Consider the following 13,450-nt stretch of genomic DNA (forward strand, 5'->3'; position numbering starts at 1 on the left):
CACTCCAAAACAACTCAAGTTTCAAAAACTAGTTTGGGCCAGTTTTTGTTGAAAATCTAATCCTTCCTTTTTAACTTCCAAAAATTGTTTTTAATAACTACTTCAAAAAAAATCTTTCTTTGGAGTTTCAACCAAATTTATGTCCAAACACTAACTCCATCTTTCACTACAAAACAACTCATTTTCCCAATATAAAAATCCAACTTTGATACCCCGACCCCCTCCATCCCTCAAACACCACCCCATTCCAACAGAGTAGTATCCATTAGAGAGAGAAAAGAGCAAAATACAAAAAAGACACCAACTCATTTGCCACCCTATCAAATCCCAAATATAAAAACCCTAATTTCCCTCTTTTATTCCCTCTTTTCCCCAACTCTTTCCCCACCCCCTCCATAAACACACACACTCTCTCTCTAAAAGCTCTCTCTCTCTCCATAGTCCACCTTAAACCCTTGTTTCTTTTGCCCTTTCTTCTTCTTCTTCTCAAATGCCTCATTCTTAGCGCACTTAAACTTAACTTCACTCACATTATGACTCTTTCTCTACATCAATCTCTCTCTTTACTCTTCCTTCTACTTGTGGGTTCTTCTTTCGCTTCAAATGATGAAGTTACATCACTTCTAGAGTTCAAAAAGGGTATAAAAAACGACCCTTTAGGCAAAATCTTCAATTCTTGGATTTCAGATCCATCAACAACATGTCCAAGTTCATTCCATGGTGTTATTTGTGAGACCAACTTTGTTGTTTCCATTGTTCTTGATGGTCTTGGACTTGTTGGTGACTTGAAGTTCTCAACTTTAAATGGTTTAAAACAGCTTAGAACACTCAGTCTTTCGGGTAACTCTTTTACGGGTCGGGTTGTACCCGCTTTGGGTTCTTTGTATACTCTTCAGCATTTGGATCTGTCTGGCAATCTTTTTTATGGTCCAATTCCAGCTAGAATTAATGAGGTTTGGAGTTTGAATTACCTCAATTTGTCGAATAATAATTTTACAGGAGGTTATCCTAGTGGAATTAGTAAGTTACAGCAGTTAAAAGTACTTGATTTGCATAATAATAAGATTTGGGGTGATATTGGTGACTTGTTTTATGAGTTGAGAGGTGTTCAGCATCTTGATTTGAGTAACAACTCGTTTTTCGGGTCGATTACTTTGGACCCGGGGAATGTATCGTTGGCGTCGACGATTCAGGTTATGAATTTGAGTCATAACAACTTAAGTGGTGGTTTTTTAAAACGAGAATTGTTGCAGAGTTTTGGGAATTTGCAGGTTTTGGATTTGGGAAATAATGCTTTAATAGGGGAACTAGTTTCGTCTTTCGGGGATTTGCATAATTTGAGGGTTGTAAGGCTTGGGAATAATCAGCTTTATGGTTCGATTCCCGAGGAGCTCTTGCAGGGAAAGGTTCAATTGGTAGAACTGGATCTTAGTGGCAATGGATTTTCAGGTTGGAAAATGGTTTGAATAGTTGCATTTCTTAGATCAGTATATTGCTGTATATCGTTTGTATATTGTTTTTATGGATGCCTTGAACTTCAAGCCTCTTAATGTTTGGTGGTGGACTTGAATTGGAAACTTTCTTGTGTTTTACACATATTGAAACTTTACAGTTGTGAATGTTAAATCTTGTTGGTTTTGTTTTCTTGTCAAGTTGTAATTAGTTTTCTTGCGTGAGTGGTCGTTGATTATCCGTATCACGGAGAATAGAAATCTTCAAGGCCTTTTAGCTTATGCCAAATACAAAAAAGTTTGTTTTTTTGGATTAGTAGGTTTAAAGATTGTTTAGCGAAACTAGAATTTTGGAACAACCTTTTACTTGCCTGCTTTTTTGCGTTTGCCTCAACAGATCGTGAGTAGCGTTGACTGGGTAGAGGAGCTTGAATTGCAAAGCATGTGGAGTAGAACTTGCCTTTTATTCTTTGATAATGTAGTCAACAAAGTTTTTTTCCTAATTGGTTTATTATAATTAATAAAAGCCCCTAATGGGGTCTAAATGTATGCTCGTTGCTAAAAAATTCATTGCAAGCAAGCTGGATCAATATCTCTTCCTTATCTGGAAAATTTGAGAATGTGGAAGTTTTCCTTCTGCTTTCAATATCCTATGTACACAATATTTGCACCTATAGTAAAATGAGTTTTATTTCATTGCTGATCTATTTGTTCTTAATATGTTCATCTTTCTATTTAGTTATTACACATTACACCATCCAGAGGCTCCCCTTTCCTCCTGTGCATACACTAATATTCTTTTGTCTTGTAATTTTTTTTAGGCTATATAGTTTTTCTTCAATATTTTTTAGCCAGAATAGTTGCACTTGGACTTCATCTGAAAGTTAAATTGAATGTTTAATAACAATGCACATGATTTTTTATAATATCAGCTATTTCCTTTTGGACTTGTAAACTTCTTCTAAAGAGATGTTAAATTTTAATATTTCGTTTCTACACGTGCAGGTTCAATACCGAAAGTGAATTCAACAACTTTGAAAGTTCTAAACATTTCATCGAACCACCTTATAGGTTCACTGCCATCTTCCATAGGAAATTGTTCAGTTGTGGATTTGAGCAGAAATATGCTAATTGATAATATATCAGTTATTGAGAGCTGGGAAGCCAATCTGGAAATTATTGATTTGAGTTCAAATAGGTTAACTGGAAATATTCCCAATATGACCTCTCAGTTCCAACAATTGACTTCACTTAATTTTGGAAACAATTCTCTTGACGGAACCTTACCTTCAGCGCTGGCAACCTCCCCAAGACTGGTTAAACTTGATCTCAGCACTAATAAACTTGGTGGACCTATTCCATCTACATTTTTTACTTCGACGACATTGATGAACCTCAATATATCTGGAAATCAGTTGTCAGGATCGATTCCTCTTGAAGGCTCTCATGCTAGCGAATTACTTGTTCAACCGTCATACCCTGCACTAGAGTCTCTTGATCTTTCAGAAAACACATTGACAGGTAATTTGTCTTCTGCCATTGGCAATCTGGGGAGGCTTCAAGTGCTAAATCTTGCTAAGAATCAGTTATCAGGCGTGCTGCCTACTGAATTGGTTAAACTTTCAAGTTTGGAATTCCTTGATATATCTAACAACAATTTTAGTGGCAGGATCCCTGAAAATCTTTCATCGAATTTGAGGGTGCTTAATGTGTCTAACAATGAATTAGGTGGTCGAATTCCTGATAACTTGAGAAACTTTAATGAAAGTTCATTTATTCCTGGAAACTCAAATTTGGAATTTCCAAGTAGCTGGTCACATGAAAGTCATGGCGTTCCTGATCAAAATAGTCAGCACCATCATAGCCCAAAATTCAGTGTCAGGGTGGCAATTATTATTGCTTCAGTTGGAGCTGTTTTAATTATTGCCTTTGTTCTCTTTGCTTACCATCGAGAACGGTTCCAAGATTTCCACTTGCCAAGTGGATTTAATGGCCAGTCTACTGGAAGAGACGTTAAACTAGGGAAGTTCAAGTTCTATGGCTCCTCAGAACCACCGCCAATTTCGTTGAGTTTCTCTAATGATCACTTGCTCACAGCGAACTCGAGATCTCCGTCTGGGCAAATTGAGTCTGGTACAGAAATTGTTGAGCATGTGGGAGTAACTGCAGTTTCAGCATCTGCAACATCTGCGCGTAGATCCTCTCCAGGCTCTCCAATAGCTTCCTCCCCTCGTTTCATTGACACAATTGAACAACCAGTGACATTGGATGTGTATTCGCCGGATCGATTGGCTGGGGAATTGTTCTTCCTGGATGGTTCACTGTCATTTACTGCTGAGGAGTTATCTCGTGCCCCTGCTGAAGTTCTGGGTAGAAGTAGCCATGGCACATTGTATAAAGCTACTCTAAATAGTGGGCACGTTCTTACTGTCAAGTGGTTGCGGGTCGGGTTAGTAAAAAACAAGAAAGAATTTGCAAAGGAAGTTAAAAAGATTGGATCTATCAGGCACCCAAATGCTGTTCCTTTACGAGCATATTACTGGGGGCCTCGGGAACAAGAGAGGCTTATTTTAGCAGACTACATACCAGGAGATAGCTTGGCGTTGCATCTCTATGGTAAGATTTATTTATGAATAAATGATTGTCCATGTCTTCCATTGTTGTTTGGCTACTGTTATTAGAAAGTTTCCTTTTACTGGTCTGGCGGGTGATTATCCTTCGCATAGATAGTGTTTCTAATCAGCATAACTTATTTCTAGTGGTGGCTTTCCAAGTGTTGAAATCTCTCATGTTTTGTGGGATCATAGTGATAAAAATGTGGAGGATAAATTTCGAGTGCAAGTTAGCTTGGCCCCAAAAAGAAAAAGTTTGGTTGGCCTCTCTTGCAAATGTGCCTCCTTTACATGTCTTATTATACAGATAGTAATGAGATCTTACTTAGATCTGTGGTCTCTTATGAATGCAGTGGTAGAGTCGTTGATCAAAAGGAAAAAGGTAAAAAATAGAAGAGGAGTGCATTTGTAGAATCTGAATGTTCTTTACAAATTATGTTTGTTGTATGCACAGATCTTTATGTTTCATAATGACTTCATGTTGTGATAATTGCTGAACAATTTGCTATAAATAGCATTTCTATTTGTTTCAGACTCATTTATTATTCATGATGGTATAACTTTATATATATATATATGGAGAGTTGACGTATAGCTTCGTCATAGCATCCCCGGGTGCAATGAAGACTAATTACTTGTAGACATGTTGGGTTTTGCTGGGAACTTGTTACTTTTTGTAATTTTTTGCAGTTTTAAGTTCTTAAAGAATGTCTCCTATTTACAGAGACAACCCCTCGAAGGTACTCTCCGTTATCCTTCAACCAAAGGTTAAAAGTTGCTGTTGAAGTTGCTCGGGGTTTGGCATATCTGCATGAGAGAGGACTGCCTCATGGAAACTTGAAGCCAACAAATATAATCCTGGTTGGTGCTGATTACGTTGCCCGCCTCACTGATTATGGTCTCCACCGCCTGATGACTCCAGCTGGCATTGCAGAACAGATATTGAACCTAGGGGCTCTTGGGTACCGTGCACCGGAACTTGCTACCGCGACCAAACCTATCCCGTCGTTTAAGGCTGATGTATATGCTCTTGGTGTGATACTAATGGAATTGCTCACTCGAAGAAGTGCTGGTGACATAATATCGGGGCAATCGGGCGCAGTTGATTTAACGGATTGGGTTCGGTTGTGTGATCAAGAAGGTAGGGGGATGGACTGTATCGATAGAGACATTGCAGGAGGGGAAGAACACTGCAAAGGAATGGATGATGTGCTAGCTGTGTCAATAAGGTGTATTCTTCCGGTAAATGAAAGGCCTAACATCAGACAAGTTGTTGAAGATCTTTGTTCTATATCAGTGTGAAATTTTTGTAAATGCGTCTTGGAATTACAATTCTTTTTTCTTTTTTCCTTCACATTTATTTTGGTTGCCTTCTATTGTGGGTCAATCCTTACATATTCCCATTTTCTTTCCTTCCCCCCCCCCCCCCCCTTCAATTTTTGTGTAAAGGGATGATCAATCCATTGATTGATTGATTGACATTTTTCTCAAATTAGAAAGGATTGCAATTATTTTGTTCATTGCAATTATTTTGTTCATTTATCACATTTCTTTATTTCTTACATTTCTTTTCCATTCTGCATTTTTCATTCACACTTTTTCTTCAAATTGGACTTTTCAAGATATCTGAGGGAAAAGAGAATGTTTACTAATTGAGTTTGGTAGACATATATTAAAACTCATAATAATTATAGTTAAAAAAAGATGTGGCAACTGGCAAGAGTGAAGATGTCACGTTAAATTAAAATAAATTATCGCTATAGATTTTTTTTCTCGTCAATGATCCTTATAGATTTATTTATTTATTTAGAATTAGTCAGAAGTGGTGTATCTTTTTTTTTTCATCCAAACTAATTGATTAGTCTATCTTCTAATTATATTTTTATGGGGTAGTATACTTCCTAGTGTATGAGCTTCTGTAATTAATGACCACTTTTCCACGTAAACTACGTATGGTTAAATTGGAGAGTAATTTTTAGGGGAAATTTCAGAAAAGTACACTTCGCCGACTTACGTTGCAAAAATAGCCCAAAACTTACATTGTAAAAATATAGCACAAAAATACTTTTATACAATGTTGTACACTTATATACAAAAGATAGATACATTATGCATATATGTGTATGAAAGTGTGTAATGTGTAGGTATATACCCTAAAAAAATAATTATACACGAAAATATGCACTTATGCACATTTATAGTACACAATTATACAATATTGTATAAGTGGGTATAAAACATAGATCTGGACTGGTTTTAAATAAGAATTGCACTTTTATACAAGACAAATACATTATGTATATGAGTGTATAAAAATGTATAATAGTGTATAAGATGTGTGTATACACCCATATGCACTATTATACAAAAACTAACTCTAACACCACCAACGAAGGAGTAGCAGCAGCCACCAGCGATCGTCGGAGTTCTGTTCTCCGGCGAACCCCAACACCACCAATGACGGAGCAGTAATAGCCACCAGCCATTGCCGGAGTTCTGCTCTCCGACGAACTCCAAATCCGCAAATGATGGAGCAGCAGCAGCGGAGGATCTCTGGCACTAGCCACACCACCACCAGATCTAAGAGAGAGAGAGAGGAGGTGTCGACCGCGACCTTCTTCAGTAACATCACATTCCTCCACGACGTCTGTCCTTTCCGGTGGTGCCGACCGCCGTCTGGGGCGTCGTTGGGGGAAATTTTTCAAGATCCCGGTGAACGTAGTACACCGACCGGCGAACTCTCTCTATGTCCTTTTCAGTGGTGCCGATCGCCGGCTGCATCGTTGGGAGAAATTTTTCGAGATCCAGGTACACTGGCCGACGATTATGGTCCGGCGAAGAAGAGAGAGAGAGGGAGGAGGAGGAAGAGAATCATTTTTGTAAGATTTAAAAAGGTGGGTCAATTTTGATAGCATTGTTACCCTAATTAACATATAACGTAATTATTCCTATTTTTATCATACTATCTGCCACCAATATATATTTCTAGATCACCACTATCTAAACTATTTTTTTTGGTTTTCCCCCCGTTGTCAGATACCTGCACTGAGGCCCGACTAAATACTGATAGCGCGTTGCGGGTCCCTCTTTGAAAGCAGTGCTCCCAACATGATTTTTTCCATTCCTAATCTATCTAAACTCTAAGGGGTCGTTTGGTATGATGGATCCTGGGATGAAAATTTAGTACCATCTTATCCCACGTTTGGTTGGGATAAAACAACAGGATAACTAATCCCGAGATTAGTTATCCCGGTATTAGAGTGTATTTTATCCCACATAGAGGGTGGAATAACAATCTCGGGATAACTAATCACAATCTCGGGATAACTTGTTCCCCAACCAAACGAGCCCTAAAGATATAAGGAAGTATGAAAGGACGACAAGTCAATAGACATTATTAAGTAGGCGTTTGGCCATAGAAACCAATTTTTTTTTTACTTTTTTTTGAAATTTGGGAGTTGGAGTTGTGTTTGACCATAGTTTTTGAATTGTATTTTTTTGTTGAAATGTAGTTGTTTTGGTTGTGAAAAAACTTGTTTTTGAAATTCCGGAATACAACTTCAAGTTGTATTTGGAATTTTCATGGCCAAAAGCTGATTCCGAAAAAAATGAAAAAAAATTTCAAAAAAAAGTGAATAATTCTTATGGCCAACGGGACCTAAGTTTCTTCACTACTATTTGGAAATTAAATGTGACTGGACACAGCACTTTGGATCCGCTAGAACGAAAGGACAGGGCCATATATACTTCCGGAAATTTGTTATGCAACATGGGTGGAGTTGTTTTTATTACTGTGGAAAAAATTGACTTGCATTGTCTTGTCGTTAGATCTTAACATTTCAGCAGGTTGCCCGCTTTAATTTTTTGGTAACAATTTCACTTATAAGAACAATTACATTTAATTATTATTTTGATAACTTGTAGTGCAAACATACTTTTGCACTCTAATATATAGAATACTAGGTAATATGCTGGCGCTTCGCACGATCATAAATAAACTTCATTAAGCTTACAAACATCCTTTTTTTGGTTCAATTATCTCCTCAATATTGATTGATCTTTCATGAAAAACTATTCATCGTTTTCTCTATCTTTTGTACACAAAAACTATAGAATTGTTAATGTTATGGGTATATTGTACTCGTTTTCAAAAAAAGTTATGATGCCGAAAGTTTTCTAAAATCATGACCGACTAAGATCAATGGTAAAGCTTAAATAAGCCAGACTCATTAACAACAATACTCCCTTTGTCTTAAATTATCTAACATGATTTGTCAAAATAGTTGTCTCAAATTATTTATCATTTTAGAAGTTCAAGACAAATGTTTTTTTTTTGTTCTTGAAGACCACAAACAACTCGATTGAGTAAATAATAAAGAGATTATATTTTAAGACATAAATGAGGATGAAATAGTAAAAAATATCCCTCCTAGTTAATATTTTGGTAAGGAGCGTATAAAAGAGAACCATGACAGATAATTTGAGATGGAGTATAAGTGAATTTTCACTAAAAACTAAGTCTATGATCTTGACCGGAATTGCTAGGCACAATCTTTTCCGGTAATCTTTACCCTTCAAGTTATCATGTGAATTGTACCATTAATTTTCTGGGAATGAATAACATTACTATTATTAATTTAGGAAAGCATGTATCATTATTATGATAGAAAAAGAGGCGGGAGAACGGTGAGGACATGAGTAAGAGTCACCATCTTATCGATTTAGCGTGAAATGGAGTTAATCATTTTACACTATTGGAGGGCTAAATTTTCAAATCATAAATTTAAGAAAGAACTATCAGGGAATGCATGGCATTACTATAGCTCAGTCGTTACATCTCTCATGCAAACACTTTCATGAGACATGGATATAGTTAACAAAAAGAACATGTGATGTTGAAACGGGAAACTTTTCAAAATCTATATATAATATAAAGCTAGGCATAAACAAAGTGATGTGGTACCTCTCTATGACCATCATTGCTATTTATTTTTTTTGTCAATTTTTTGACATTTTTCTCTTATATTTCCATCAAAATATTTGTTGAAAATTAAAATCACTCTATCAATAAATCTATAATTGTACACATTCATTGCTCAATTAAATGGAAAAGGCATTTAAGAACAAATTAAGAACAACACATTAATTTGTATGATGTTAGAAACCTAAAAAGTCATCTGCCAACGTACTCAGGGACGTGGATGATTATGGTATCCATTCAATGTGGATGAACGTGGTATTCATTTAATTTGATAACTGATATCCTCTTATGCTATAACAGTTGCTCTACCCTCTCCATTTTTGGGCAAAAACTTCTTTATCAAGTTCATGTTATTTCCCCGTGTGCTTGACAATCTCCAGTTCCTTTATCTTTTTTTTTTTATTTTTTTGGGTAGGGATCCTTTCATGCATCTATTCCTGTTTATCTACGTATTGTTTACGAATTTTTGTTACTCATTATTTTCTCTTTTCCGTGAAAGCAATGATGAGGTAAATTCTCCGTTTTCTCCCTTTTTTTGCTGGAACTTTGAGAATATTTTTGTGATCATTGTATGATATTGTTTTGAATAGTCAGTTCTTTTTTTCATTTCTTAGTAGACCTTTAATGATATGCTCTTGCTTTCAAATTATTTTGGTTTTTAGATATTGCCAGGTATGATTTGGAAAGGTAACGAGGAGGTCTACGCTTTTTGGGATGCTCAGGAATTGTTTATCATCAGGTTCTATAGTCGAATTTAAGCATTTCTTAGTACGCACTTTCTTTATTCTACAATAATGATCGAGATATAGTCAATTTCAAACATTTTCCAGACACACACTCACTTTCCTTATTTTGTAGTTATAATTCTTTTACCTTTTTTATTATTTTGGGTATTGAAATTTATAAGGTTCTCAAGTTAATATAAAATGAAAGGCTTTATTCATATGCAGTTTGAGAATTGGACTATATGTTTACACTAGATGAATTAATTATTCTATTTAAACATACAATTTGGTATTTTAACTGTTTTTTTGTTTTCCTTTCATTTTATATTATGTACAATTTATTTTGCCGCAAGGTCTCGGCCTGTTGGGTATGAAAAAAAAAGTAGAATCCTTAAATGGTGAGAGATGAAGTATTTTTATTAGTTTATATAATTATTATTTAACAAGAATTTAATATTTTAACTTGAGTACATCTGTTAGTGATAACGATTACTCCTTAGACCAAATTGTTTTTCCCCCTTTTCGGGGACTATTATTTTGGTAATTTTTTTTTCTTCTCGATTTCCCATTCTTTCACTCTACTTATGTTAAAAAATTCATAAATCATTGTTAGAAAAACTATAATTTCCTTGTATTAGAAACACCAAAGTTTTCCTGCACTAAGTAATAATACTTTGATATGTGCTGAAAATATATAATTTTCATTATAATAAAAAATTTAATATGTTATTACCATTCTTTGATGCGGTATGTGTTACCAATGTGATTAAAATGCGTTTATTATTGAAAATAGGGGCACTTGCAGCTATGGCTATACTAGGAAAGATTCATCAAAAGGATTATTCACGACTGCTACTCTCCATAAAAAAAGAAAGTGAAGTATTTCCGAAATAATCTTATCACAACGAGTCCATTCTTCTTATTTATCTGTTATTACAATTTCTCATCAATAGTTCATATCTAAGGTTGTTGTATGAGCAATAAAAAGCTTAAGGGTCTCCACATACAAATTGTTGTTATTAGTTCTGCTCGACGCACTTTTAAATCTTATGTTCATGCTCATGATGATTGATAGCATATTTGCTTTCATTTCATATTAGATGAAGTAAATTGTAAATTTCAACGAAATCTTTTATGACCGCGCGAAGCGCGGACATATTCTCTAGTTGTTTGAATAATGGAAAAATACCAAGGACCAACTGTTCTTGCAAAGCTTTCCTGCAACCAAAGAACTCCTCAGCAATAAGAAAAAATCAAATAAACATTAGAGTGGATAATTTCACTGTAAGTTATTTCCTTTATTTGTAGTTGTACGTATATATAATTGCAGATGTTTTTGTTATGGTTTATGAGCACAAAAAAAAAAAAAAAAGATTTAGATACATAAATTACTGGGTTATGACCACTCTTCAATATTGACCCTTTAAGTATTCTAGCAAAATAGAAGGAGCAAAATTTCTCAGATAAATTTGAAACAAATTTTCTCTGCAACATTTCTCCGATAGACTGTTTCAACACTCATGAAACGACCACAACAAATTGAACACACAAAATTAAAAGAGCTATACCAGTGTCTCACTGCTACTCAGAAACATAGCAAAAGACCGATACCAAAATGAATACAAACGAACATATAAAAGAATTCACTCATAAATTAAACATACATCATGCGATTGATCACTAAGAACACATGAAACAACAAACATATTTGGCTAATTGAAGTAACCAAACTCCTATATCTGCGATCCATCCTCACATGCAGAGGGCATGAAAAAGACATCCTTCTCCACCATCAGGGCCCCTCTAGCAGCTTCTTGCTTCATATGTGCAGCTTTACCACTTCGTCGGAAATACATGTATACTTTGCTGCTTTATGAGTGTGCAAGTAGACCAAAAGATTAGAATCCGGACTTGAGTAAAAAGATATTCTGAAAAGTGGAAAAATAGAATATGAGACGATCCGGATATCGTAAATTCTCAGCAATTAATGACTCGAGATAAAATAGCAAAATCGATGAAGTAAAACGTCAATAGACAGAATTTTCATAACATGAGTTAAAACTTCCATTAGAAAAGTTAGAGTAGTTCTGTACCATATTTCTTCTTGAAATAAATGAACATGTCAATCCATTTAGGAAAAAGGCATAAAAAATACGATAGAGATAGTATGGTGTGCGTCGAAAATAGTCATGACTCACCCATAAAATATTTAGTTCTAGGAGCAGAATGAGAAGGGGAAAAGGCAAAACAAAAAAAGGGACGAAAACGATGAATAGCACTCCTGACAACTTTGTCCAAGTAGACCATATATTTTGAACTGAAAATGCCCAACACAACACTTAGGGAGACAGCAAAATAGCAAGAAAGGGCATACATTAAAGGGAAAATTATATGAGAAATCCAATGATATCAAATCATTCTAACCAGAAAACTACATACCTCAAAAGATTGACCAACAAATTCAATTAACTATTCTCTAGTTGGGTACATTTCACACGTTCTAATTTCAATGTTTAAAGTACTATCCTCTGAATTGTTCTGGAGAAAAAAGTAGTGAAAAAATTAAGTAAAAAAAAAACAAAAAAAAAAAAAGACAACGATAATTTAGGTACCAAGAAAATGGACCAGTAAAGTCATTAACTCTCCGAGGATTTTCTCGAGAGTGGAAAATGTCTCCCATTGAAGGCGAACCAATGATGAAGGAAAAAGTATGTTTGCGTTTGTGAGCTAACTTTAATACGTGCATCTCTTTGTGTTTCTTCTATTCAGTCAACATGAAGGTGAAATGAAAAGTAAAAATTTAAATCTGACAAAATACTACTCAAAAGAAGAATTACATTTCAGCTAAGTTTCAGTCTTTAAGTATCGTGCATAAAAGTAATAGTTCAATCAAGAAGACATCTATAATACTAGTAAGCAGCCTTCATTGCTTAGTATTTCGTTCAATTGTCGTGTATCACAATAAATAATTAAACGCTCATGTTAAAAGAAGTGAAAGTATGTGAGAAAAATTGGAGACCTTCATATCCCGCCAGGCCGTAAAGCAAGAGAAGTGACAACAATTAAACATGTCTTCTTGATTTATTATCCCAATCACCAATCAAGAACTAATAAGCAGTGACTAAGATAACAACTAAATGTGACAGTTGATACTCTAAAGTTACCAATCAAACAGTTTACAAAGGTTAGTAGTCTTGACATTTCAGTACTTCTCACATGAGATAAATTAAAAAAAATGTTTTTAGAAAAAAACCCAGAGGTAATGGAGAATCATATTAAACTAAGTAGTTATAAAGAAGAAAAATATGAGTACAATAGGGTGTAACAGAAGAGGAAAACAGGATAATGAAACTTATAATGCTACTGAAGAGTAGGCAATAAGTCATTATGCCATAACTAAACGGTTATTTTAAGTTTTAATATAGGAATGAGGTTTGTACTAAAAATTCATTTGTACAACATGACTTTTTCTTTTCTCAACAAAGAGGAACTAAATTATCCTTAAACCATAATAGAGTAAAAATATATGCATTGTAGAACCAAACCTATTGAATAAAACCACAATATAATCTCTTGAAAAGATTTTTTCGCACAATTGAAGACATACTATAAGACAAGTGAAGAAGGGGAGTGAGAGGAGACCTTTTGGCATTTCTTGGAGTGGAAATATGATAACGAATA

General features: G+C 35.0%; 1 protein-coding gene across 1 annotated transcript; it reads left to right on the forward strand.

Annotated features, from left to right (window-relative positions):
- Nucleotides 1–224: 224 nt before the first annotated feature.
- On the forward strand, nucleotides 225–5,583 carry LOC132616161 (probable inactive receptor kinase At5g10020). The gene is made up of 3 exons (XM_060330768.1): nucleotides 225–1,449; nucleotides 2,457–4,067; nucleotides 4,788–5,583. The coding sequence occupies exons 1-3, from the start codon at nucleotides 534–536 to the stop codon at nucleotides 5,363–5,365; spliced, it is 3,105 nt and encodes a 1,034-aa protein (XP_060186751.1). The 5' UTR covers nucleotides 225–533; the 3' UTR covers nucleotides 5,366–5,583.
- The last annotated feature ends 7,867 nt before the right edge of the window (nucleotides 5,584–13,450 follow it).

The sequence above is a fragment of the Lycium barbarum genome, chromosome 10, assembly GCF_019175385.1.
Source record: "Lycium barbarum isolate Lr01 chromosome 10, ASM1917538v2, whole genome shotgun sequence".
NCBI classification, from domain to species: domain Eukaryota; kingdom Viridiplantae; phylum Streptophyta; class Magnoliopsida; order Solanales; family Solanaceae; genus Lycium; species Lycium barbarum.